Consider the following 25,429-nt stretch of genomic DNA (forward strand, 5'->3'; position numbering starts at 1 on the left):
TTTGTCTTTAACCACCCAGAGACAATCTGTATGGTGGAAGACCGCCTGACGCTCTGTGTCCGAGAGAGAATCAGAGCAGAGGTGTTCCCCGAGCCAGCGGATGGAATGGCAGTTGTCACCAGCCTCAGACCTGTCCTGGGAGAAACCCTGAGGAAACAGGAGAGTAGCACGGCAACGTCTGTTGATAACGACCTAGGGCTTTGCATATGGAAGGACGGAAGTTGGGAACAACCTAGGGCTCTGCATATATAAGGAAGCTCCAGGTGGAGAAGCCCTAAGCGGACAGACCCAACAATAGAAAATAGACTGAGGGTGCCTGGCAGGAAATAAAATGCCTGGTAAAAGGACAGAAGCAGTCCTCAACCAAGGAAAAATCAAAAAAACTCTAAGTTGTCTCAGACCAAAAACACGACCTGTCCGTGGCCAACCACATGTAAAGGCCAGGGTAGAGAGGAAACAAAGAAGCACTGGAGGCTAAACGCTTGAGAGAAATCATAACAAAGACTCACAAGGCGAGGGAGCGAGCCTCCTTTCACAGCAAGGAAGGGGGGAAAGAGAAACACCCTATGAGAAGGTGGAAACCTCTTCCTGCCAGAAAAAAAAAAAGCCAACCCCCAGAAGGGAAGGGGGTCTTAGGTAATGGTCAGGAGAAGGGAATGTAAAGACTTGCTTCCCATACAAAGGAGGCAAGGGAATAGCCTCTGAACAACATAATATCGCTGTGAAATGTAAGACCAGAGATATCCCTGGCCACATAAAGTCACAGGGAAAAAAGGAACCAGTCACAGGCCCTGGTAATACAAGCGGAGACCCACTGGTCTGAGAGATATTGGAGTTAAAGGAGGGGACTCCAAACAGCCTAAGGAGTAACAGTTCACCAAACGAGGGAAAGCCTCAAGAAGGCAACACCCTATAAGGACCCAGGAGGGAAATGGGACCAAACTGGGCCCAAAGAAGCAGCTTGTCATACAGATCCTGTGTGGTCAAAATGCCATGGGTAGCTTCCCTAGAAGGGAGCGGCCAGCTAGATGGTCTAAGAAAGAGTGGGGGTCAGGGACTCCAAGCAGGATTACCCGGACAGGGGCTCAAGAAGGGTCCAAAGAACCGGAACACCTTAGGACAACAATAGCCAGAAACTCAAGGAAACAACATCGGCCATGGGTGACCAACCATCCCAATAGTGACCAGCAAACTGTATAACACTGTCCCAGAAGGGGCAAGTACAGCAGCCTGGATTTGGTAAAAGAATTGCCGAACATCCATATGTCAGAAAGGATGCAGAAGTCAGCAGGGGAAGCCGGGAGCGAGCCTCCTTTCAAGAGACTACCCTGACATGTAGAAACCAGCTGCCAGCAGAGCACAATGAAACCCCCAGGGAAGGGGGAAGGAACTGACAGGTGCAGACAACGGCCAGGCCCAATGGAACGGACTTTCTGTCATGTAGCACAACTAATCAGAGAACATAAGGGAGTACCAAGAACACCCGGACCATGTCCGATACCAGAGCAAGCAGCGGAAAAGTCCACCCACCGGCAGGTGTGTGGCACTCACTAGTCCTGACACAACCATATTAGATAGGACGGCCAGCGAAGACGCTTGTCATTGACCACCCAGAAGGATTCTGTATGGTGGAGGACATCCAGAGATGACCCAAAACTGCAGTAGCGGCTGGTGCTCACAACATTGCATACTCTTGCAGGATAGAACATCCAGTGGTGATCCCTTTACTCTGCCAGGACTGTGCCATGTCACTCTGTGAAAAGAAAGCAGAGAAGCAGTTACAACGTGAGTACTCCATCATGAAATGGGGTAACGCGGCTGTGCAGCATGCAGTAGAACTTTACAGGGTTGACAAAGAACAATCTTAGCATGCCAGCCAACAACCTGCCCACGGAGGGAGAGCAGTTGTCTGGTGCATAACAGGACTGGGAAGTCTTGTTAAATAGTGCGTCAGGCAATGAAGTAAAATCATTCCTAGTACAGCAATATACTGAAACTAACTAAGCAACTCTACTCCGCCCAGGAAGGGGGGAGATATGGATACCAGGTATGCCTATGTATGCTAGAAGCAGAAAAGAGTGAAGAATACAGCATCAGGAGATGGAAAACATCACTACACGTGAATGGGGGTGACCACATGATTGCCTATCACAGATCAGAGCCAGGGAAGGGAGGGATACGCCCAGTAATGCAGGAGCCGTATGGGCCGCATGTACGGAGATGGTACAGGTACTCTACCAATGAAGGGAGCAATGTGGCTGCTCGGTGCACATTAGAACAAGTGTAATGGCAACAGCCCCTGGAGATGGAGCACCATAGAACCAGACAGGTGTAATAACTACAGCATCTGGAGATGGTACAGGTACTCTACCTATGAAGGGAGCAATGTAGCTGCTCGGATACGGCTGCATAGTGTACTGTAATGGCTACAGGCACTCACTCTGATGAACCTGGGTTCCATCTGTATATATGGTTGCGTGACGCGCGCTAGCACCAGAATGGCTGTTTTGGCTACAGCGCCTGGCAGGAACACTCTCTGAATAGGAGGGTATGTTGAATATAGCCCCTCGTACAGTGAAATAGCTGCAGTGCAGGGTACAGCATTTGGCAGTGGTACAAGTACCCCCCTTTTAAGGGGAAGGCGTACGTACCTGTGACACCACGTAGGTGTGCTGGCATGCCAACCACGTGGCGGGCTGACTTACCGATGTGCAGTCAGGGGAGCGCCATCCGAGACATTTGTCTTTAACCACGCAGAGACAATCTGTATGGTGGAAGACCGCCTGATGCTCTGTGTCCGAGAGAGAATCAGAGCAGAGGTGTTCCCCGAGCCAGCGGATGGAATGGCAGTTGTCACCAGCCTCAGACCTGTCCTGGGAGAAACCCGAGGATGCCGAGGAGGAGCGGGACATGGATGTGACAACCAGAGGCGATCTGCGGAACTTAGCAGAGTGTGCCCCATCCACGGAAGGGTCCCTGGGAGGGCAGAGGTGACCGCAATTTTGGGCAGGCAGTCGGAGCAGCGACTCTGCCATCGGACAGGATTCCCTATGGCTTGGGACAGGGAAGAGGCCCAGTCAGGAGAGACCAACAAGAAGTAGGTCAGGGCGTCATGAGAGGGCCTGGGAGCAACTGCGCCAAACAGGGAGAGGCTGACCGCGTGGCAACACCTTAGCGCAATGGGCGCACGTAATCAAGTGGCGACCCCAGGGGTAAGGCAGAGGTCTGAGGGGGAGACTGGAAAAAGGAAAAAATGCCATTCAGATGATGTCCTACCAGACCCCAGGTGCTTCGTCCCGAAGAGGTGCTGCAGAGGTGACCAGGAGAGCTTCAGGAGAAATACCGGCAAGATGGAGGCTTCTTCTCCCAGGAGAGCAGGATCTGCCCCCCCCCAGGCTAAAGGCCCGCGCTTATCTATAATAGGATGGAGAAGATGGCCCCTCTTCTATGAAAGAAGCCCAGGAAACCAAGAGGGGCGGGACGAGTGCGGCCTAGCAGGCTCAAAAACCAGGGCCTCGATTTATGAGGCGGCCGGGAATTCAGCGATGTTGGCAGGGTGGACCGCGGGAGACCCCACAGGAGAAGAAATTGGGTGAGGAGGGTAGCGGGGGAAAGCAACGCCCGGAAAGGGGTGGCTTAGACTTAATGGAGCACCAGGGGCCCGGGACGGGCTGGAGAAAAATGCGGCCTAGTCCCAGCAAAAGCCGAGGACTAAAGTAGATGGGAGGCCGGGGAGTGGACGGGGGGAGGCCGCAAAAGAAGCGAATGACCAGGGACAAGGGAAAGGGAGCCCAGGGAGGGATGAAAGGAGGGAGGGGGAAAGAGAGAAAAGGCCCCCCCCCCCTCCTCTCCCAGAGAGAGAAATTCCTCCCTGCCTGGGGAGAAGGGGTTAAAGAAGGGGGAATAGCACCTTGGACCCCCAAAAAGGTGGATCCCACCCCCTGGCCACGACAGGGGACCTCACCCGGGACCCCCACTAACTCTGGGACAGGGACTCAACACGGGGACTGTGGGGATGCAGGCATGCCACTGTGGATGCAGTCAATGGGGACTAAGTGACCGGTGAGGTACCTGAGTACACGCCCGCAGGGGGTGCAACTAAAGTGGCAATCCACAATGGAGGAGCCCCATCCTGCGGCAAGTCGAGACCTGCAGAAGAAAAGAAAAATAATAAAAATAAAATAATAAAAAGCAACAAGACCTGCGAAATAAGAGCAGGTCATGTCTGCCTCCTACGGACACTAGACTAAACTGAATAGCCTAGTGCTGTGGAGAAGGTATAGCCCATCTGGGCGGAGCCAACCTTTTTTGATGTCTAGTGCCTCCTAGTGGTAGCTGGGCATATACCCCATGGTACTGTATCCCCCAATGCCATTAACAAGAAAGTCTGTTACCTTGCAGCGCTGTCTTTTATATCTGTCCGTTCCGGTCCGGATTATCCAAGTTGTCGGGAGATCAATGTAGTATCCTTTAGTCGAGCCCCACAGAGGCACCAAGTTTTGTTTGGGTAAAAAACCCTTCTCTATGATTGTCGGGGTTCTAATTAAAGTTTTCTTTATGAACGCTCAGAGATCTGACACAGACACACTTGCTGAATCAAATTCTCTCTAATTTATTCCATACAAGCATACATTTTTATAACACTACAGATAATCACAGACAAATCTGGCGCACCACCAAAGGGGTGGAAAGCGAAACTAATGATTTGATTGGTTATTCATAAAAGGCATACTAACAGAATTCTAGTAATTAAAAAGTTTCTGCAGCATTTTATCTCAAAGTTAGTATTCGTTAGCAGTGCATCCCGAACTCAGAAGGAACATAACTCTCTCTTGTATGTCAAACTCTGATAAGGGGAGCGAGAGAGCTGCTTACTTTGGCCTTGTAGCTAGAACACATTTTAACTATATACACAGACTCCCTACATTACAGCTGGTTAATTATTTTCCACATATGCACAAGATGGAGGACATGTTTATACAAAATGGATTCTCATCCCGCACACCGGCACAGAAGTGAGTGGGAGTGCCGGTTCGGGAGCCACACAGACAAAATCCAGCAGCGGGGGATCAGGCGAGTATCATCACCAGTGTGAGTCTGCTACAGCTAGGGGGTCTGTCTTCATCTCGGATAACCCCCTCAGGACGGGACCATTTTCCAATTTTGTTTTTTACTGCCAGCCTTCCCCGAGCCATAACTTTTTAACAGAGTGCTTCCATGGGGATTCTGTCCATGCCTCCAAACCGTAAAAAAGTAGTGCATGCACTACTTTCTTTGCAGTGCAGACCATCGGATGCAGATTGCATACCCCATTCAGGCCTCTTGCACACAACCGTATGGCTTATTCAGTATTTTGCGGTCTGCAAAAAACGCATCCGCAAAAAAAAAACGGATGACGTCCGTGTGCATTCCGTTTTTTGCGGAACGAAACAGCTGGTCCCTGATAGAACAGCACTATCCTTGTCCGTTATGCGGACAATAATAGGACATGTTCTATCTTTGAACGGAACAACGAAAACGGAAGGCATACGGAGTACCTTCTGTTTTTTTTTTTTGCGGATCCATTGAAAAGGATGGTTCCGTATACGGAACACAAAAAACGTTACGGAAACGGAAGAAAAAAAATAAAACTTTTGTGTGCAAGAGGCCTCAAGTGAATGGGTCCTGTCACCGGTCCGCAGCACGAGCCCAGCCAGCACGTTCATGAGCCCTTATATAGTTTTATGGGTTTTGTTTTTACAGTGTTCCTTATGAGATAAAACTGACCTGTTCTCTTCATTCTCTGGGTCAGTACCATTACAGCGATACCACATTTATATAGTTTTATGGCTTCTGTTTTTATAGCGTTCCCTATGAGATAAAACTGACTTCTTCTTTTGGGAAGGTGAGATGGCAAAAAGCTATTTTGATGGGTTCCCCCCTAGGGATCGACCGATATTGATTTTTTAGGGCCGATACCGATAATTTGTGAATTTTCAGGCCGATAGCCGATAATTTATACCGATATTCTGGGAATTTTCATTTTTGAGAAAAAAAAAAATTTCCTACACAAATCTGCTGAAAATTAATATGTTTATTGTTAACGTGTATTTTTATTTTTTTTTGTAAATCTTTTTCATTTATACTTAATATTTTTGTGTTTTTTGTTGTTGTTTTGTTTTGCTAACTTTTAGCCCCCTTAGGGACTAGAACCCTTGTCCTATTCACCCTGATAGATCTCTATCAGGGTGAATAGGATCTCACACTGTCCCTGCTGCTCTGTGCTTTGTGCACACAGCAGCATGGAGCTGAACATGGCAGCCAGGGCTTCAATAGCGTCCTGGCTGCCATGGTAACCGATCGGAGCCCCAGGATTACACAGCTGGGGCTCTGATCAGAGGAGCAGGGATCCTGTGGCCACTGCCACCAATGATTAATACTGGGAGAGGGGGGCGCACTGCGCCACCAATTATTAATACTGGGGGGCTTGGGGGGGGGCGCACTGCGCCTCCAATGAAGATAAGTCTCTCATTCATATACAGGAGGCGGGAGCTGGCTGCAGAGTCACATAGCCGGCTCCCGACCTCTATGAGCGGTAGCTGCGATCCGCGGCACCGAAGGGGTTAACTACCGCGGACCGCAGCTACAGTTCATAGAGATCGGGAGCCGGCTATGTGATTCTGCAGCCAGCTCCCGCCTCCTGTATATATGAATTAATGAAAGACTCATCTTCATTGGTGGAGCGATGGCCACAGCCCCTCCCCTCCTCTTCTCTCCTGTCATTGGCGGCGGCAGCACAGGGGGAGGAGACACTGCTTCCTTCTCCCCTGTGCTGCTGAGGGAACACGGAGAGCGCTGACAGCAGCGCGTTCTGTGTTCCCAATACGTTATCGGTATATCGGCAAAATAGATGCCGATACCGATAACTGTCAAAATCCTGAATATCGGCCGATAATATCGGTAAAACCGATTATCGGTCGATCCCTAGTTCCCCCCCCCATTATGCCATTCACTTAATGGGATAAATATTTTTATATTTTAATAGTTTGGGCGTTTTCGCATGCAGTGATAGCTATAATGTTTAATTTTTTAATTATGTATTTTTATTTTGGGAAAATAGTGTGATTTGAAGTGGTAGATATATATATATCTATATTTTGTACACTTTTTTTTATAGTTCCCCCAGATAACTTGAATAATGAATCATTAGATTGCTTCTCTCATAGTCTCCAATGCACAGGCAGGGTTTAAAACATCACCCAGCAGCTATAGTGCTCGTGAGCGGCCACCATATTTAAATACCCACCCACGTATATTTATGTTGGGAGGTCAGGAAGGGGTTAAAGCATTGTACAATGCAGGGAGTCCCCTTGTAGCAGATCAGCAGGGCAGTGTAATGTGCGTGTCTGGTAGGCCATTGTTGGTGTTGAGCTTTGGATGCTTCATCCATAGTCACTTCATTCACAACTTCGGATTAATACTGTACAGAGATCCGTCTCCGTACAGTGTTAGAATGTATGAGCTCCGATGAGCCGAAGTTAGTTATTCACGAAGTCGCGCGTGACTTTCTTTGAATAACTTCGGTAGTTGATTTTTGAAGTGCAAAAACACTTCAAAACTTGAAGCCGAACTCGGCTTTGGTTCCGAGGTACTTGACGTAACCGAAGCCGAGTTCAGTTTCAAGTTTTAAAGTGTTTTCCACTTAAAAATCAACTAACGAAGTTATTCAACGAGGTCACTCGCTACTTCATGAATAACTAACTTCGGCTCATCGGAGCCCATACATTCTAATACTGTACGGAGACCGATCTCTGTACAGTATTAATCCAAAGTTTTGAATGAAGCATCAAAAGCTCGCTTTGCTCAACACTAGCCATTATACACGTCTGCGCTTATCTCTATGCACAGCTACAAGCTCCTAGAATACAGAAGAAATTTTTTTTTTTTTTTACAAAAATAGAGAAATCCAAATATATTTCAAACATTTTTTTTTGGTTCAACAATAAGTTTTTATTAAAAACAGTAAAACCGGCAGCTTTCACTTCAAATTGTACAGTAGAAAATATACATGAATAAATATCAGGTGCGGAGAACATACTGGAGACCTGTGGTATTCAGTGGCTGCACACCCTTATATATACAAACAATAGAGCTAAGAAAAAAAAAGGGGGGGGGGGGGGTCATTCTAGATAAAAGTGGTACAATACAGACTATAAATGAGTAATGGAAGCTCTTAGCGCACATACGTGTCAGGCCCATCTACCAGGCATCAAGGTGGCTTCCGCAGCACCCCCCCCCCCATACAAAATTACACTGCACCCCTCCTGCAAAGAATATTACACCTTCCCCCTCTGCATGCAATATTACACCCCCCTCAACCTACACGACCCCCCCCCCCCCCCCCTCTGGATACTATATTACACGACCCCCCCATACAAAATTACACGGCACCCTCCTCTCTGCACACCATATTGCAGCCCCCACCACTGCAGTCTCACCCAGAATCTCCCTCCCCTCAGCACGTCCGCAGTGTACACATCTACCTCCCCCACTATGAGTGATGACGAGCAGCCATCAGTGACCTGCTCCGCATACAGCCTGAGCGCTCCGGCTTCAGAACCTTCTATTCACTGCGCTTCCCGAGTCAGTCACGTGACCCGGTGACGTCAGGAGGTCCCCAAGTAAAAAATAGCAGTCAGTCTTCTCCTCCACACAGCGACCTGCAGCCTCTGCTCCTCTCTGCAGCTACGTGCTCTGTAGAGTGTAGACTTCTCCAGCAAATCCTGAGGCCCCGCCCCCTGGATGACGAGACCCCGCCTCTTCCTCTGACGTCATGCCTGCCAGGAGCAACTCCATTCTAGTCACTACTCTCTGCACGGATTGCTTCTTCTGCTCCGGTGGAGCCGCCAAGGCGCGCTGTGGTTGGGCTTGACGTTCTAATCTCCGGTACATGACGGAGGAGCTTCACACGGTAAGTACCGGCGACTACCGGAATTTCTGTTAATTTAACGGCCAGATTGATATAATGCGTCCTGTAGGTTGTAAGCTAAGTATCTTGCATATATTAGTGTAATTAGTGTTCATTAGCATATATTCTAATTAGGCTGAGCATGCACATTATGCGTTTTGTGTCATTGCTGTATTATGTGGTAGTTTGGGCCGTGGCGGTAGTTGTAGATTGGCATTATGTTGCCCTACGCTCACCAAGCCCATTTTGCGCCCCACTGGCGCCTGGCCATTGATGTCATAGAGCGGCAGTTTCGCCTTGGTGGTCACATGATTTGTCGTGCAAAAGTGGTGTCATGTGACTTGCGCAAGTCATCACGGAGGTCGAGTAGCCTTGCTGCCCCCCCCCCCCCCCATGACATTGCCATGGTACCACTTCCTGTCCCATTTTGGTCTGGCAGCCGGGGTCCGGCGCTGTCACTAGGGCGCTAATTGTAATGTTAAAATTCCCATTCTTGTTATTAAAGCTTGTCACGTCCGGATGTAAATATTCAGCCACCTGCTCGGCGTCACGTGCTGTCATTGGCATACGCTGCAGGGGCGTGTGCTCCGCTGTTAACCTGCGACGTGCCAGCATACATTGCTTAGGGTAAGAATGGTTCCTTAATTTTGACCTTTTTTCTTTTTTTTAAACCCTTAGCTTCAACCATGATGGTGCTAATGCACCAAGACAGCTTCCACGTCCTGGTGGGGCAGAGATTCGCCTGTGTGGTGGGCAGCGACTGCCAGCTGGACGTCGAGCAGATCGAGGACTGGCCATGGAGAAACGGCATCATCCGCGCCGCGTCCCACAAAGAATTCAGCTGCCCCAATTTAAAGGTATGTAACGTTTCTCCAGAATAAGTGCCAGCTGCTGACCTTCTGACGGCTGATGCCGGGACTTATGTTGTCTGTCGTTTGTTTTTTTAATGTTGTTTTTGCCCTGGTGCCCCTTGGATTTCTGGAATGGCATCGGACGGTTTTATTGAACACCCTTTGATTGCTGGTTTGCGTTCATGTTTAGTTGCGTGGTACCGGTCCAATGCCTTGGACTTGCTTGTAGCTCGGTTTCCATCAGAATTATGGCATGGACACGGTGCAAATGTTCCAGCGGCAGCGACCGTGTGGTGTCTACCTTTGTTTTCATTGGGACGGGAGGCAGCGATGCAGTTGGCAGGGGTGCGGACAGCCGCCGCTTAGCGCCACGGTGGGCGTTCACTCTTAGTTTAGCTTCATTTGATGGAGCTAAGCCGCGAGTGGGTTCATAGCATCCAGAGTGAACAACTGTGGTGGTTTCTTCTGCCACAGTATACGTGTCAAAATCCAATGTGTGAATGTACCCTTACGGTTAAGTTGATGGTAGATTCACAGACTTTTCTCTGTTCTGGAACCCTGCAAACATCTGAGATTGGTGTAGTAGAACTGTGCGAGGCTCCAGAAACTGGCCACATTGAGGAGTGTTTCTTTAACTTGGCCAGAATCGTAGTGATGGTGGCCCATGAAATATCATAATTTTAGGTGAACTTGTTTCTGACTGTTGGATATGATATGGTGGGTTCACAATTGACTTGATGTTCTTCAGCTTGGACAAGAAGGAACATTTCCACATTGCTCTTGGCAGTACATTGTGTTGAATGTAGAGTTGTTGCGATACCAAATTTTTGATTCGGTTTCGATACCATGAAAAAGTATTGCGATACTCGATACCATTCGATACCATGCGAAAAAAATAAACAAAAAAAGCCACGTGCATTCCTCATTTTTAAAAATGGCGAATCGCGCAGTTTTTATTTTATTTTTTCTGTTCCGGCATTCACCACCTAGATTTTTTTTTTATATTTTAATAGTTTGGACTTTTCTGACGTGGCGATGTAATATGTTTATTTATATATTTTATATGTGAAATTGGGAAAAGGGGGGTGATTTATACTTCATATTTTAGTGTTTTTTTTTTTTTCACTTTTTATTTAATAACTATTTCCCCCCTTAGGGGCTAGAACCTGGGATCTTTCATCCCTTTTCCTATTCACCCTGATAGATCTCTATCAGGGTGAATAGGACTCCACACTGTCCCTGCTGCTCTGTGCTTTGTGCACACAGCATCAGGGATGTTACCATGGCAACCAGGGCTTCTGTAGCATCCTGGCTGCCATGGTAACCGATCGGAGCCCCAGGCTTACACAGCTGGGGCTCCGATCAGAAGCTGCCACTGCACCACCAATGAGGGGGAGTGGAGAGGTCCCTGTGGCCACTGCCACCAATGATTTTAATACTGGAGGGTTGAGAGGGGCCGGCGCACTGTGCCACCAATGATTTTAATGGGATGGGGGGATTGAGGGGGGGGGCACACTGCACCACCAATGATTTTACCCCTTTATACAGGAGGCGGGTACTAGCAGATCAGCGGCAGTTAACTGCCGCTGATCGCAGCTCCCTGTCAGGGGCAGGGTGCCGGCAATGCGATTCTGCTGCCGGCACCCGCCTCCTGTATGTGTTAAAGACTGACTACTGTATATGAGTCCAGACTTTCACTATTAGGCCACACAGAGCGGCGCCCAGCGATGTCTCAGCACTCACCATTTAGTCCTGGGCGCCGCTCCGTTCGCCCGCAGTGCCCCATTACTGTCTCCTCTCCTGCTCCACATGCTGCTGATTACTATCGGAGCGATGGGAGGAGACATCAGCTTCACTAGTGGGCGTTCCTTCTCCCTGGCTGTAGCGCTGTCCAATCGCAGCGCAGGGAAAAGGAACGCCCACTAGTGAAGCTGATGTCTCCTCCCATCGCTCCGATAGTAATCCTATCATTGGGGGCGCAGTGCGCCCGCCCCTCCTCCGCCCCTCTCTTCTCATTGCCGCCCCTCCTCCACCCCCTCTCTTCTCATTGCCGCCCCTCCTCCGCCCCTCTCTTCTCATTGCCGCCCCTCCTCCGCCCCTCTCTTCTCATTGGTGGCAGCGGCAGCAGCACAGGGGGAGGGAGGACAGCTTCCTTCTCCCCGTGCTGCTGAGAGAGAACATGAGCGCGCCGATAGCAGCGCGCTCATGTTCAGAGATACTAGACTGCGCAGAAGCGCAGCCCAGTATCGAAAAAACGGAAATCCCGGTATCGTATCGATACCGGGACAAAAGTATCGATTGGGTATCGAAATTTCGATACCCGCAACAACCCTAGTTGAATGTTGTCGAGCGTTCTTGTCAATATATTTTGTAGATGTGTTCTTGTTAGGCCCGGTTCACATCCCCAAAGGATGTCTTGGGATTATTTCTCAGCCCTCAATGTATACCACAGTGTCGTCATATGTCAGCCACTTAGACCCATTGCTCTTAGTGGACTACACTTTCTTATACAGTCCGGCGTATGCATACAGGTCGCCCTTTTTGCATACAGAGGGTTCATGGGGCCTTATGTAGATGTTTAGCGTCTGCGCTAGGCTTTTTCCTTTGGGAAATCATCAAAATGAAATGGGAACTGAGCCTTACTGCCGTTGAAGATGCTCAAGGAGCGGGTACTTTGCTGGTCAGTCTTCAACTGGCCATCAGGTAATGTCAAATTATAGTCTTGGAGAGCTCTCCACATTTCTTATTGGAGCTTCAGGCTGACAGGGCTTTTGAGGATGTACTGTCCCACTGTCGTCCTCCGAGGAAAGGGGAAATGTCCTAGACCTAGAGAAACTGAAGTCCATGGGATGCCCATGTGTATGGAAGGCTCTTGGAGGATGTTGCGTGAAGCTCCTTTGTCTCATTTATTATATATTACATGTAACTGGGCAAGAGTCAAAGTGGAGGTCACTCTCTTGAACATATTGTATCTTTGGCTGGAAGGATATGATGGGTCCACCATTGGCTCAACATTCTTCAGTCTGGATAAGACTGAATATTTTCATAGTGCTCTTGGCAGTAGATTGTGTTGAATGTTGATTGCTCTTCGTCATAGTCTATAGCTTTGTAATTGTTAGGCTCGGTCACATATGTTGGAAGTAGCCCCCCATACTTACCTCAGGCTCCGAAGTATACCACTGTGTAGGCATATGTCGGCCGCTGACTCCCATTGCCCCTAGTAGACTACACTTTCTTAGACAGTCCTGTGTATGCCAAAAGGGTGACCTTTCAGCATACAAAAGTTTCATGGGGTATATGGAGATGTTTAGTGTTTGTTAGACCTTCTCAATTGCACACACACCTACAGTCTGCAAGGCCTCTTTCACACAACCATTTTTTTTTTTCTGTTTGCGGTCTGTATGCAGAACCATTCATTTCAATAGTTCCGCAAAAAACGGAATGTACTCTCTGTGCATTCAGTATATCCGTTCCGCTCAAAGATAGAACTTGTCCTATTATTGTCCGCAAATAACGTTCCGTCGCTCTATTCAAGTCAAGGGGTCCGCAAAAAAAATACGGAATGCATACGGCAGGGCTCGACAAATCCCAGGTCGCCATGGCGACCAGGAATTTAGTCCTGGCGCTTGGGTATTTGTCAGCCCGTTTTCAAAGGTGCCCGGGCGATGGGTGCGGAGCTGCCGTTCTGTCCGTAGGCAGCACAGTTTGAAACAGCTCCGTCACAGCACACAATAGCAGAGACGCTGGCAGCAGGGAGGGGAGGGGCTCGGGAGGAGTGTAATCTGATCCTAGAGTGGAAGCTGCTTCTGCCAGCCCCTCCCCTCCCCGCCCACCAACCAATCAGAGCTAAGGCAAGGCAAGCACTAGCAGCTCTGAGTCACTGACACAAGTACAGGAGGGAGTCAAAGAATCGAATGAGTCTCAGGTTAAAAGAATCTAAAGATCCGACTTAGTTAGAGACTCATTCGATTCTTTGAGTTAAAAGAACAGGTTACACTGAGGCTGTGCTGATGCTTTTGCAGCAGTGATAAGACAGTGACAGGACACAGTTTAGATTACAGTGTGAATTAACCCTTTAGGATCAAATTGGCTTCTCAAGGAGATCTATATGTTAAAGGCATCCCTTCTTCTGTCTCATTCAGTAGCTATAGAACTAAGGCTACTTTCACACTTACGGCAGGATGGATCTGGCAGGCGGTTCACCCTGTCAGATCCGTCCTTCCGCTGTTTTGCCGGACCGCAGCTATGTCCCCATTGACTATAATGGGGGCAGAGCTCTGGCGCAGCACGGCAATGCATGGTAAAAGTACTGCATGTCCAACTTTTTAGTCCGGCGGCCTCTCACCGCGAACTGCCATGCTGCGCCGGAGCTCCACCCCCCGTCCCCATTATAGTCAATAGGGTCCGGGGACGGAGCGGCGGTATATGTAACATGGTATACAGCATTATTGGGGGGGGGGGGGCTCTGTGGAAAAGTGGGGGGGGAGCACTATGGGGGCACCTACTGGGGGCTTTATGACGCGGCTCCGCCTGGCTCCTAACTTTTTTAGCTGGCTCCTAGATTCCAAGGAAATTTGTCAAGCCCTGGCATACAGAACACATCCGTATGTCATCTATATTTTGCGGATCCGTGCCCACTTTTCCAAAGTGTTTACTGTTTACAAACATTATAGTGCTTTACAGTAATGATTACAAATTTTCTGTTTCCGTTTGCGATCCGCAAGAAACGAATCGCATATGGAGATGTTTTTACAAAAGAACGGAAACAAAAAACAGAACAATGGATCTGTCAAAAACAGACCGCAAATTACTTACGGTCGTGTGAAAGAGGCCAAAAAGCAAGATGTGAAGTGAGCCATATTGTCACTAGAGCCATAGGTCGCAATTATGCCCATACAAGCAGTTTTACTACCTAAAAAATGTCTAATGCGTATGAATACGCGCGATCATTTTACCGCCATTCATGAGCGCACTGCGCTCTATGAACTGCACAGGCAGCGCAGCAATACCGCTGGTGCCTGAAAGCTCCAATAACAAAGCTCCGCACAGTACAGAGCTTAGTTATTGGGGAGAAGGCTGTTGATTTGCCAGTATCAACGGGCAGCCGTGCCATTGGGCGCTCCTCACCTTCCCCCTCCCTTCTCCTGCACGCTGAACACACAGCAGCAGCATCCATTTCATTTACTGTTTTACTATGAAAAAGGGCGGCGCGCGCCATTGCCGGCTGCTGATGAAGGGAAAGCATGGCAGGAACGGAGCCTCCGCTGAGCAAAGACCATGAGAGAAGTGTCAGGCTTGTGCCCAGGTGATGTCCCAGCGTGCCCTGCAGGCTTCTATCTGCTGCTGGGAGCTCCATGTGGGGTTTATGAATAGAAAAACTAATAGAAAACCCTGTTTCTGATCCTTATGTTAAAACAGAACTTTCATTTGATTGCTCTGATACCTGAACACCTAAAGGAGAAAAGGAATTTTTAAAACCTTCTGTTTCTTTAGATGACCTTAGGTTGATAGTAGTGTTAATAGAGTCTCAGGGGTCTATAAAAGCAGGTATCCTACTTTAATAAACATAAGGTCATCTACAGAAACAGCAGGTTTTTTTAATTCTTTTTCTCCTTTAGGTGTTTAGGTATCAACTTTCATCTGATTGCTCTATGGTTTAACATAAGGATCAGAAACAGGGTTTTCTTTAGCCTCTTGGCTATTAGTTCTCTGGACCACTGAGGTCTATTTTCCTGTATGGTTTAAGTATGGAGTTCAGTGTCCAGAGATTAGAGAGGACTATATATACTGTACACTATATACTGTGCAACAGTCCAATATATTGTGTATAAGACTGTCCTATATATGCCTCCTGTGCATTCGTCCCAGACGCCACCCACTGTCACCAAGTCACCCACTGCTCCCTACCACAATGACCAGACGTCCCTGTTCAATTTTTATTGCATTGAGTTTTGCACAATCTGCTGCTCGGATCCCCACGGGACAGATTTGGTGCTTTTAGAAAAATAGGGAGATGGTCATAATCTGCTATTTCTGCATGGAGGACATTATAGAGGCTACTGGTAATGGTTCCCCTGCAGAAATAGCAACCCCATAATGTTATGTAGGCCTACGTTTTACAATTTTTGTACTCCTCCTCAAAAATGGTAAGAGGAGTATTTTTACTCTTCAGGACAAAATGTATTGTGACCTCTGACTAGAGCCACTCAAGCAGCAGGTAGGGTGCAGGTCGGTCTTCAACTCGTCTTCATGTAATGTCAAGTCAACATCTCGGAGAGCTCTCCATGATTGGTGCTGCCGGCTGAGAGGACTTTGGAGGATGTACCGTCCCACCATCCACCTCCACAGAAAGGGGAAATGTCCTCGAGTAACCCTGAAGTTCAGGGGACGCCCATGGGTATGGACGACTATTAGAGGACGTTCTTGAAGCTCATTTGTATCTTTAGTGATGCTCTTATCTTAGTGCGCCAAACCAAGCACATATGTGTCTGGGTCACAGGTCAGCGTGTTCTGGCGGTATGTCTGTGAATGACGTGTATTTTATATATGGGCAATGAAGTGGAAATGTAGCAAAAGTATCATAATTTTGATTTTGGAGAATTGTGCGGAATACAACTTGTTTGCTATTTAATTGGGGTCACTTCTGATGGGAGTGGAAGTCATTCCAAGAATGATTACATTGGAGGAAGTATGGAGTTCCCTGACATGCTTGTCTAGGTTCTTCTTTGGCTGGTATATAGCTTTTTAAGGCCACGTGGCCGTGTCTGTATTGCCCATAGCTTTGTGTGAATTTTGTATTTTTCTCACATTCTTCAATAAAAAAGGATTTTTCTCATCTGCAAATGTAGAGCAGAATACGACCTGTGGAGAGATTTGTGGATCTGCAAAGATTCCCAAAAAAATGCTGTATGAGTGGCCCCCTAGAATTGGATGGGTCAGTGTGCTCGCTGTGGAAAGGCAGTTAGTACACGGAGGGGAAAAATACGGTCATGTGCATGGGCCCTAACATCGGCCTCTGTAGTTGATGGCCGCTTTAATAATGACCAGACATGATGGCTTCCTGCGTTCACTTGACATCCTATAGAACAGGGATGTCCAACCTGCCTGTTGTAAAACTGAAACTCCCAGCATGCCTGGATTTGGGCATGCTGGAAGTTGTAGTTATGCAACAGCTGAAGGGACGCAGGTAGAGCCTCCCTGCTATAGACGGTCTCCTTACACTAGTGAGAACCATCTTGGTAAAATCTCCTCCAGATACATGTAATGACTCTCTGAGACTCGGAGCTAGCACTCATCGAACGCCTGGGGAGTTTGGTGGTTCACAAAATCATTGAAAATAAGGGCTTGTTCACATTTGTGTCAGATGATCTGCAGATTCCATCAAAAACAGCAGAGAGAAGACCTGTATGCAGGACTTTTTTTCTGCACTGGAAAAGTGGCCCCCGTTGTAGTCATTGGGATCTGTTTGGGGCAATAGCATTGGTGTGAACTCTGCCTAAAAGTGCCTGTTTAGTACTGATTATCACGTGAGATGTTGGAGGGTCTGGTCTCTTGGGTACTTGCCCAAGTACTTGTTCTGCAGTACGATAACAGAACCGTCTCCTGCTGCCTTGCTTCTACACGCCTGTCCTCTGACTCCGCCTCCTTCTCCCCAGCTGTCAGGGACTTCCTGTTTTGGTGACCATGCTGTCTGTGCGTGTAGTACCACAGTGGACTGCTGCAGAATGAATCAAGATGGCTCCTGGTCAGGTGGGGAGGGGGGCAAGTGCCAGAGATGAAGAGAAGACATGCAAGGGTGTAGTAGAGGCAAGAGGTTTTATAATTCTAGGAAAAACGGGTGTTTGAAGCTGTGGTGGAGGAACCTGTCTGCAATCGCATGGGGAAGTGGCCCAGTCCTACCAGGCCGGCTGTCGATGAGACCTCCTCATATGCAGTTAGACCAGTCGTGTGCAGGATTCCTGCGAGGTCTTGGAGCCGGTGGGGTCTTCTAAGGACTGCGTAGGGTTTGGCTCCGAGGAATGTCGGTCAGCAATATGTTTCATGTGTAACTGGGTGACTTTGGCGTTGGCCCAGCTGTGGTTATAGTTAACGTGGGTGTGGGGAAGCCATGGTATCTAATTTTAGATTCTGATGAATCCCTCGTGTTTCTGTGACGTCACAGAGTGCCTTCTGTTTTTGTTCAGTCCACTAAATGATGGCTGCCTCCACAACATAGGGGCAGATCGGTGGGCTGGTGCTCCCGTCCAGCTGTGTTTCACACTGATGGATCAGGAGTTCTGGCACGATGTTGCAGCAGGTCTACCATCCGTGGGGGAATTGGCGACTTAGTGTGCGTGTTTTTTTGTTACTAAGCAAAATAGAGGAAAATGCTAAATTCTGAGATTCATATTGATGTCCTGATTTTGGAGCGCCCCCTTCCCCCGGTCTTTCATGTTTTGCATTTTATTATTTCCTTCATCTCCTGCCTGACGATGGGCTTTCTTTCCTATGTCCGTGGCACATGGTTGGATTGACTGAGGCAGTTGGCAAGCCATTGTCTCCCTCTGAATGTCCTCTCCTGTAGGGCGCCGCTTCTCTCCCCACCCCCAGCTGGTATGCATTTGGAAGATCCTCTGTGTACGTGCAGTCTGCCTTTCAAGGGAGGGGGGGGGGTGTTGACTGTAAAGCTGGGACCAGCAGATTCTTCAGCTTACAATGAGTCATGTTATGTGAGGGGAGTATCCCTGCTAACCGTGACATTATTGTATGTGACGGAGTCTTCTGTGCCTACATGGGTGTTCTTATTTTTATTTTATTTTTATTTTTTTTACTTTGATCGTTGCTCTTAATCATCGTTCTAGAGTAAACCTTTATATTACCAGACGGCTCGCTGCCAAAGTCACCTCCCAAAGCGTCCTTGTTGCTGTGGATCAGATTTGCCTTTATGTGGCTGCCGCCCCTGGGGTATTTGCTGGCAGGGCCGTCTCCGTTCATGCTTTAGTTACCTTCACATTGAATTTAATTTTTTTTGTAATTTGGACCAAAATACTGAAAAATCTTAGTTTGTCCGTGGTTACGTAAAGGTCTGATGATCTCTTCGATTAGTGTCCTGGCCTGGTTCGTTCATTCACTCATGGTTAACCCCCGAGTAACTGTTCTGCATTTAGTGTTACATTGTTGCCATCATCTGGATACTTCCCAGTTGTTTATATCTTGTGACTCCTCCCACCAGACGTCCCAGCCAGTCCATGCCATCCTTTCATTTTCAGATTGCTGCTCATTGGCTGCTGACCCCAACAGGTAGTCATGTGAGCTCTTCCATTGGACGTTTCTGTCTCCCATTGACACATTACAGGGTTTGTGTTCATTTCATCTACGCTGATGGTTCATAAATTTAAGGGTTTTAAGTTTGGTCATTGGTTGGTTTCTGGTTATCCTCCTATAACCTGTTGCTTTAAAGCCCCCCCCCCCCCCCCCTCTTTTTTTTTTTTTAAAGGGATTGAATGCACCTCATGGCTCCTTGCAGTGCTTTGGACTTTCCACTTTACCTAGTTTCGGGGGTGCTGTTTGGCCACATTGTAGGAATGGGTCTGGAGGAGAAGGGAGTGCGTGCTGCTTGGTTTTCAAATTGCTTACTATAAAAGGAATCCATGCAAGGCGTTGTGCAGGAAGGGAGGCAGAGGGAACTAAGAGGATTAAACTGGCAGCTGTGATCTTCAGTAGGCTTAAACATGGAGGCATATGTTTCATCCAGAATTTGCCATTGATATGGGAGTAAACGGGGAGGAAAACGCAGCAGAGGAAGGGAGCCATAGATTCACCATGCAGGATCATTTCGGTGGAATGTAAAATCTGCCGATTAGATCTTGAAGCAGCTCTAGAAAAGCTTTGACCGACCACCTTCTTTAGATGGCTGTCTGCCGACAACTAATCTCACCTGAGTCCACTCCACCACCGTGCACATACAGGGGAGAAGGCCACTGCCAGACTTCTGTTGAACGCCAAGGGTAGGTTCACACAGTTTTTTTGGAGGATGTTTTGAGACAGATTTTCATAAAGGTTGACCATGAGGTTAAATCAGGACAAAGAGGGATCGGGCTAAGGTTAGAGTAGGTTTACATGGAGTTTTTTGGAGAAGGATTTGAGTCAAACTTTCTTTCAGGTTTTTCAGCGAAGCCCAGAAGTGGGTTTGAAAGGAATCAGAAATATAAAGGAAGGACTCCTACTTGGATCCAGCAGTAATGAGAAGTAGAAGTCCTTTCTTTATATTTCTGATTCCTTTCAAATCCAATTTTGGCTTGGACTTAAAAACCTGCAAGAAAATCTGCCTCAAAATTTCCTCCAAAAAAATTCCATGTAAACCTCTTCTTCTTCTTTGCCCAGATTTGGCTTCATACATATTGGATTCAGCTGATGTTCTAGTACGGTGTATGGTCCACTTTAGAAGAACTGATGATGTCCCTCAGATGCATATTTTTGGATGTTCTCCGCTCTTTAGAGACAGACGAACCCCTCCCCAGCGTGAAATGGCTGCTTACAGGGAACAATAGATTGCATCCAAGTGCATAGCAGATGTAGGGAAGATGAGTGCTGGGTTTTTGTCCTTTCAGGATAAACATACAGGGTAGATGTCAGGAAGCGGTGGCAGGATGATGTAGTCTGAGGTTAGTGACCATGCGCCGGTACACACGCTGCCAAGCCCAGACTTGAATTTTAATGGCTTCTCCTTTTGTCTAAACCCTAAGCGTGGTGCTTTCAGTAATTACTCAAGTTCTGCAGCTATCATTGTGCTTCACCTAATAGCGTTTGTGTTCATCAAGTCAACCAGAACATGTGGACCTGGCTTTACACCATCTGATAATCTCAGTCCAGGAGCCTTGTTCAAGTGCTTGGTGGATGAGGTCAGGCGAGTTTTCTCTGATCATCACCCTCCATGGTTGGAGGCCTCTGGCTTTCATTTCTATGTTTCCAGTTTGCGTGGATCATTGTCATTCTAGGTTCCTTAAAGGTCTTGTTTTCTGTGAAAAGAGGAGAAATGTTCCCTTTGGGCATGAGAGTTTTTTTTTACCGTATCCTGGAGAGAAGATGAAAGTATTAATTGTCAGCCTGAAGGCAGAGGCTGCCGTTAGTATGTTGTGTTGTGCAGGTGGCAGAGGACTTTCTTAAGCCAAGCCCCATCGTAGTCATGACTTTGTCACCTCCTCCCCATACACAGTTCATGTAAACATACTATCGTTAGCCACGTGGTGGCACATCCTCCTCCCAGTAGTAAAAAGAGGGCTGAGTGGCCCCCCTCACCATGACGGAGGAGGAGGAGGAACAGTTCTTGCTGCTGTTTGGCTTGTAATGTGTCCACCACTCTGCTTCCCATCAGACCATGGTGACAGTGTGTGTATATGTAATATATATATATATATATATATATATATATATATATATATATTATATTCCCTCAATGTCTTTTTTATCCTTCAGTGTTTTCTAGTTCAGAGCAAATAAGTTGGTCTTAAAGGGAATGTATTGCCTCTTATCCTTAAAATGGCTGCTGGGGGAGGGGGGTTCTGTGATGCAGCCGTCTGGCGTTTTAACACACTGCACCTATGCTAGTTTCCTAGTGTGCAGATGAAAGCTCGGTATAATGCTTCTGCACGGTATAATGCTTCTGCACGGTATAATGCTTCTGCACGGTATAATGCTTCTGCACGGTATAATGCTTCTGCACGGTATAATGCTTCTGCACGGTATAATGCTTCTGCACGGTATAATGCTTCTGCACGGTATAATGCTTCTGCACTTGCACAGCAGGAAACTAGTGCAGGTGGATTGTGTCACATCCCCCTCCTTTGCAGCAATTCTGTCAGTGGAGAAGACCCAATGCTTGAGAATGGTGCTGAACAGTGCGCTGTATTTTATTTACTCACTTATAGTCCAGACATATTCCGCATCGCTTTACAGACATTATCCTCACTCATTCTCCCCCGTGGAGCTCACAATCTATCAGTGTCTATGAAGCATCGGAGGAAACCCACGCAAACACGGGGAGAACATACAAACTCCACGCAGATGTTGTCCTTGGTCAGATTTGAAGCTAGGACCCCAGCTCTGCAAGGAACCAATGCTAAGCACTGAGCCACCATGCTGCCCTCCTTACCTATTCTTTTGTACATGTTGTATGTAATGTGGTCCATCCCTTTAAAAAGGTCTCTGCTCTATTGCTGGAAGCCTAGAGAAGGGCCCATTATTACATGGGTGAATGCACAAGGCTTATTAACCCCCTGGCCACCGCTCCACTGGCAGTATTGGTGAAGATCACAGCACATTCAGTATGTCTTTGGAGAGTGGAAGGAAAACTACACAAACACGTGGAAACTTCATGCACTGGTGCCAACCACTGAGCTGCCCACAGTAATTGTTATCCCCTCGTTCCTGTTAGACCAGATCAGTTTATCAGTGGTAGTATTTTAAGGAGGAGTTGTCCAATCCTTTTACAAATGATGGTGGGGGTCCAAAACCTGAAACCCAGCCCTCTTTCCTCCCCCCCCCCCCCCACACCGATCAGCTGTTCGGGAGCAGGTTACTGCAGCGCTGCTGCCATTCACCAGCCTAGTCTACAAGTGATGGACAACCCCTATTAAAGTTTTATTTTTATTTTCCTTTTTTTTTCTGCTCGCATCTTGTTTTTGCCTCATTCGTAAGATGCCATGCAACCAGCATATGCCGATGGTGTCCTTTTTTTTGGTATGTGTATTATTATTTTTTTTATATATATACTGTATAGGAAAGCAACTTTCATACTCCTCCTTGGCTAAAAATGCTCTGCGAAGTACTTTTACTCTTCGGGGCGGCACCAGACATCAACAGAGATGTGCTGCTGACAAACAATATGTATGGGGACAAATGATCCCAGTAGTGATTGTTCTTCCCCATACAGAGATGAGTGCTGCATGTAAACGCAGCTCTACGGCACGTGAATGATGGAGAATGAAGGGTATTTTTCTGATCCTTGCCTTGTGCATTCACCCTTGTAATAATGGGCCCTTCTCTGGGCTTCTAGCAATATAGCAGAGCTGTCTGTAAAGGGGGGGGCCACGTTGCCTACAACGTGTACAAAAGAACAGGTAAGGGGGGCAGCACGGTGGCTCGCTGGTTGGCATTGGTTGCTTGTTTGCACTGCTTTCCTCTATGGTGGACTTAGGGCGGTGTAGAAAGCAGTATATTCATGCAGTGCTCTACGTTGGAGGTATGTATTGGAGGATACTTCTAAAATATACCTCCTATAAAGCAAAGACCGAATGTGGACAGAGCCAAACCTGTGGTGTACAGTGGAGCCTGCACCTTGTGCTTTATCATGTTGGTGTGTTCTATCTTAGTCGGAAGTCCAGGCTGGGGCTACATGGCGACAAAACGCGTCATGTGACCAAGGTAGGGTTGTTGCGATACCAAAATTTTGATTCGATTTCGATACCATAAAAAAGTATTGCGATACCATGCTAAAAAAATAAAACTCCAAAAAAGCCGCATACATTTTATGGAACGACCGGCCCATAAACGAACAGTCCGATCCAATTTTTTGGTGGAACAAGGTGACTAAAAATGGCGAATCGCGTGATTTTCTTTTTTATTTTTTTATTTTCCTGTTATGGCTTTCACCTCATAGGAGATATTTTAATAGTTTGCACTTTTTTGGGCGATATGTAATTTATTTATTTATTGTTTATATATTTTATATGTAAAATTGGGAATGGGGGTGATTTCAACTTAATATTTTTATGTTTTTTTGTTTTTTTTTTACTTTTTATTTATTAACCATTTCCCCTCTTAGCGGCTAGAATCTGGGATCTTTTCATCCCTTGTCCTATTCACCCTAATAGAGCTCTATCAGGGTGAATAGGACTATACACTCTCTCCCTGCTGCCTTGTGCATAGTACACACAGCAGCAGGGAGATTACCTGGCAGCCGGGGCTTCAGTAGCGTCCTGGCTGCCATGGTAACCGATCGGAGCCCCAGGATTACACTGCTGGGGCTCCTATCAGAACCTTCCACTGCACCACCAATGAGGAGGAGGGGAGGGGACCACTGCCACCAATGACTTTAATACTAGGGGGGTTGGAGAGCGCGCACTGCACCACCAATGAAGATAAGTAACCTTTTAACACAAATACAGGATGCAGGTGCCGGCTGTCATCTGTCCGGTGATAATAATTCATTTAAAGGGAACCTGTCACCTGGAAAAGACAATTTACACTAATCGCAGTACCTTAAAGTATCTCTCATAGTGTGCCCAAAGATGTATTCATATCTTCTTTCTGCGTTGTGCTGTCTCATAAAATCGACTTATAAAACAGTTTTTTGCACCTTTTTGAAGTCACGGGGGCAGCGGCCTCCTTGACTGAACCGTCGGATAAGCCCGCCCTTATGCTGCTCCTCCGCATATTGATGCACAGTTCTCCCTGTAGCTGTGACCGTTCTACTCTCGCGCATGCGCCGTGCGCGTCCTGCTGCAGCGCGATCCCGGCTACGGCTCCCTCCCTCCCTTGCATCATCTTGTTCACTGCGTCTGTGCCGTTGCTATACAGCGCGCTCGCGCCCATCGCTTCTCCCCTGCGGCGTGAGCGCGATCACTGTCTGCTTGCACTGCAGCGCAGGCGCAGTGAACATGCAGATGCCAGGGAGGGAGCCGTAGCCGGGATCGCGCTGCAGCAGGACGTGCACGACGTATGCGTGAGAAGAGCGCGGTCACGGCTACAGGGAAAACTGTCCATCAATATGCGGAGGAGCGGCATAGGGGCGGGCTTATCCGACAGTTGAGTCAAGGAGGCCGCTGCCCCCGTGACTTCAGCACGACTTCAAAAAGGTGCAAAAAACTGTTTTATGAGACAGCACAACGCAGAAAGAAGATATGAATATATCTTTGGGCACACTATGAGAGATACTTTAAGGTACTGTGATTAGTGTAAATTGTCTTTTCCAGGTGACAGGTTCCCTTTAAGAATTAACTATGGTCATAAAATAATTAACCATGAAAAAATTTAATTTATAAAGTTTTGTCATAAATTCTTGAAATCATGACCTGGTGAATTGTAGACAAACTAATCGATTCAATTCACATCTGAGTCCGACTATTTCCTCAGATAATAAGTTCTTTTGACGTGAGATGACGTTAATGATTATAAAAAATATGCAGATTTATTGGTTACATGGTTATAAACCTAAATAAGTAAATAAACACTGATACATTTAAATGAATATATTCAGTGTTGATATAAAGCATTACAAGCTTAAAGAGGACCTTTCACTAGATTAAAAAATCGAAACCAAGTATGGAGACATGGAGAGCGGCGCCCAGGGATCCCCCTGCACTTACTGTTATCGCCAGGCGCCGCTCCGTTCTCCGGTTATAGCCTCCGGTATCTTCACATGTTAGGCTCCACCCAGTGGAACCTGCCGGCGTCTCTTTCTCCCATGCTGTAGCGCTGGCCATTCGCAGCGCTCAGCTCATAGCCTGAGAGAAAAAATAAACTCTCAGGCTATGAGCTGAGCGCTGCGATTGGCCAGCGCTACAGCATGGGAGAAAGAGACGCCGGCAGGTTCCACTGGGTGGAGCCTAACATGTGAAGATACCGGAGGCTATAACCGGAGAACGGAGCGGCG

General features: G+C 47.5%; 1 protein-coding gene across 1 annotated transcript in view; it reads left to right on the forward strand.

Annotated features, from left to right (window-relative positions):
- Positions 1-8,798: 8,798 nt before the first annotated feature.
- Positions 8,799-25,429, forward strand: part of LOC120990373 (lysine-specific demethylase 3A-A-like) — a 63,805-nt gene continuing 47,174 nt past the window's right edge. Inside the window, exons 1-2 of the mRNA XM_040419140.1 lie at positions 8,799-8,950; positions 9,626-9,804. Of these exons, the coding sequence (XP_040275074.1) occupies positions 9,634-9,804 (171 nt within the window). The 5' untranslated portion in view covers positions 8,799-8,950; positions 9,626-9,633. The remainder of the gene's footprint in view (positions 8,951-9,625; positions 9,805-25,429) is intronic.

The sequence above is a fragment of the Bufo bufo genome, chromosome 2 (assembly GCF_905171765.1).
Source record: "Bufo bufo chromosome 2, aBufBuf1.1, whole genome shotgun sequence".
NCBI classification, from domain to species: Eukaryota; Metazoa; Chordata; class Amphibia; order Anura; family Bufonidae; genus Bufo; species Bufo bufo.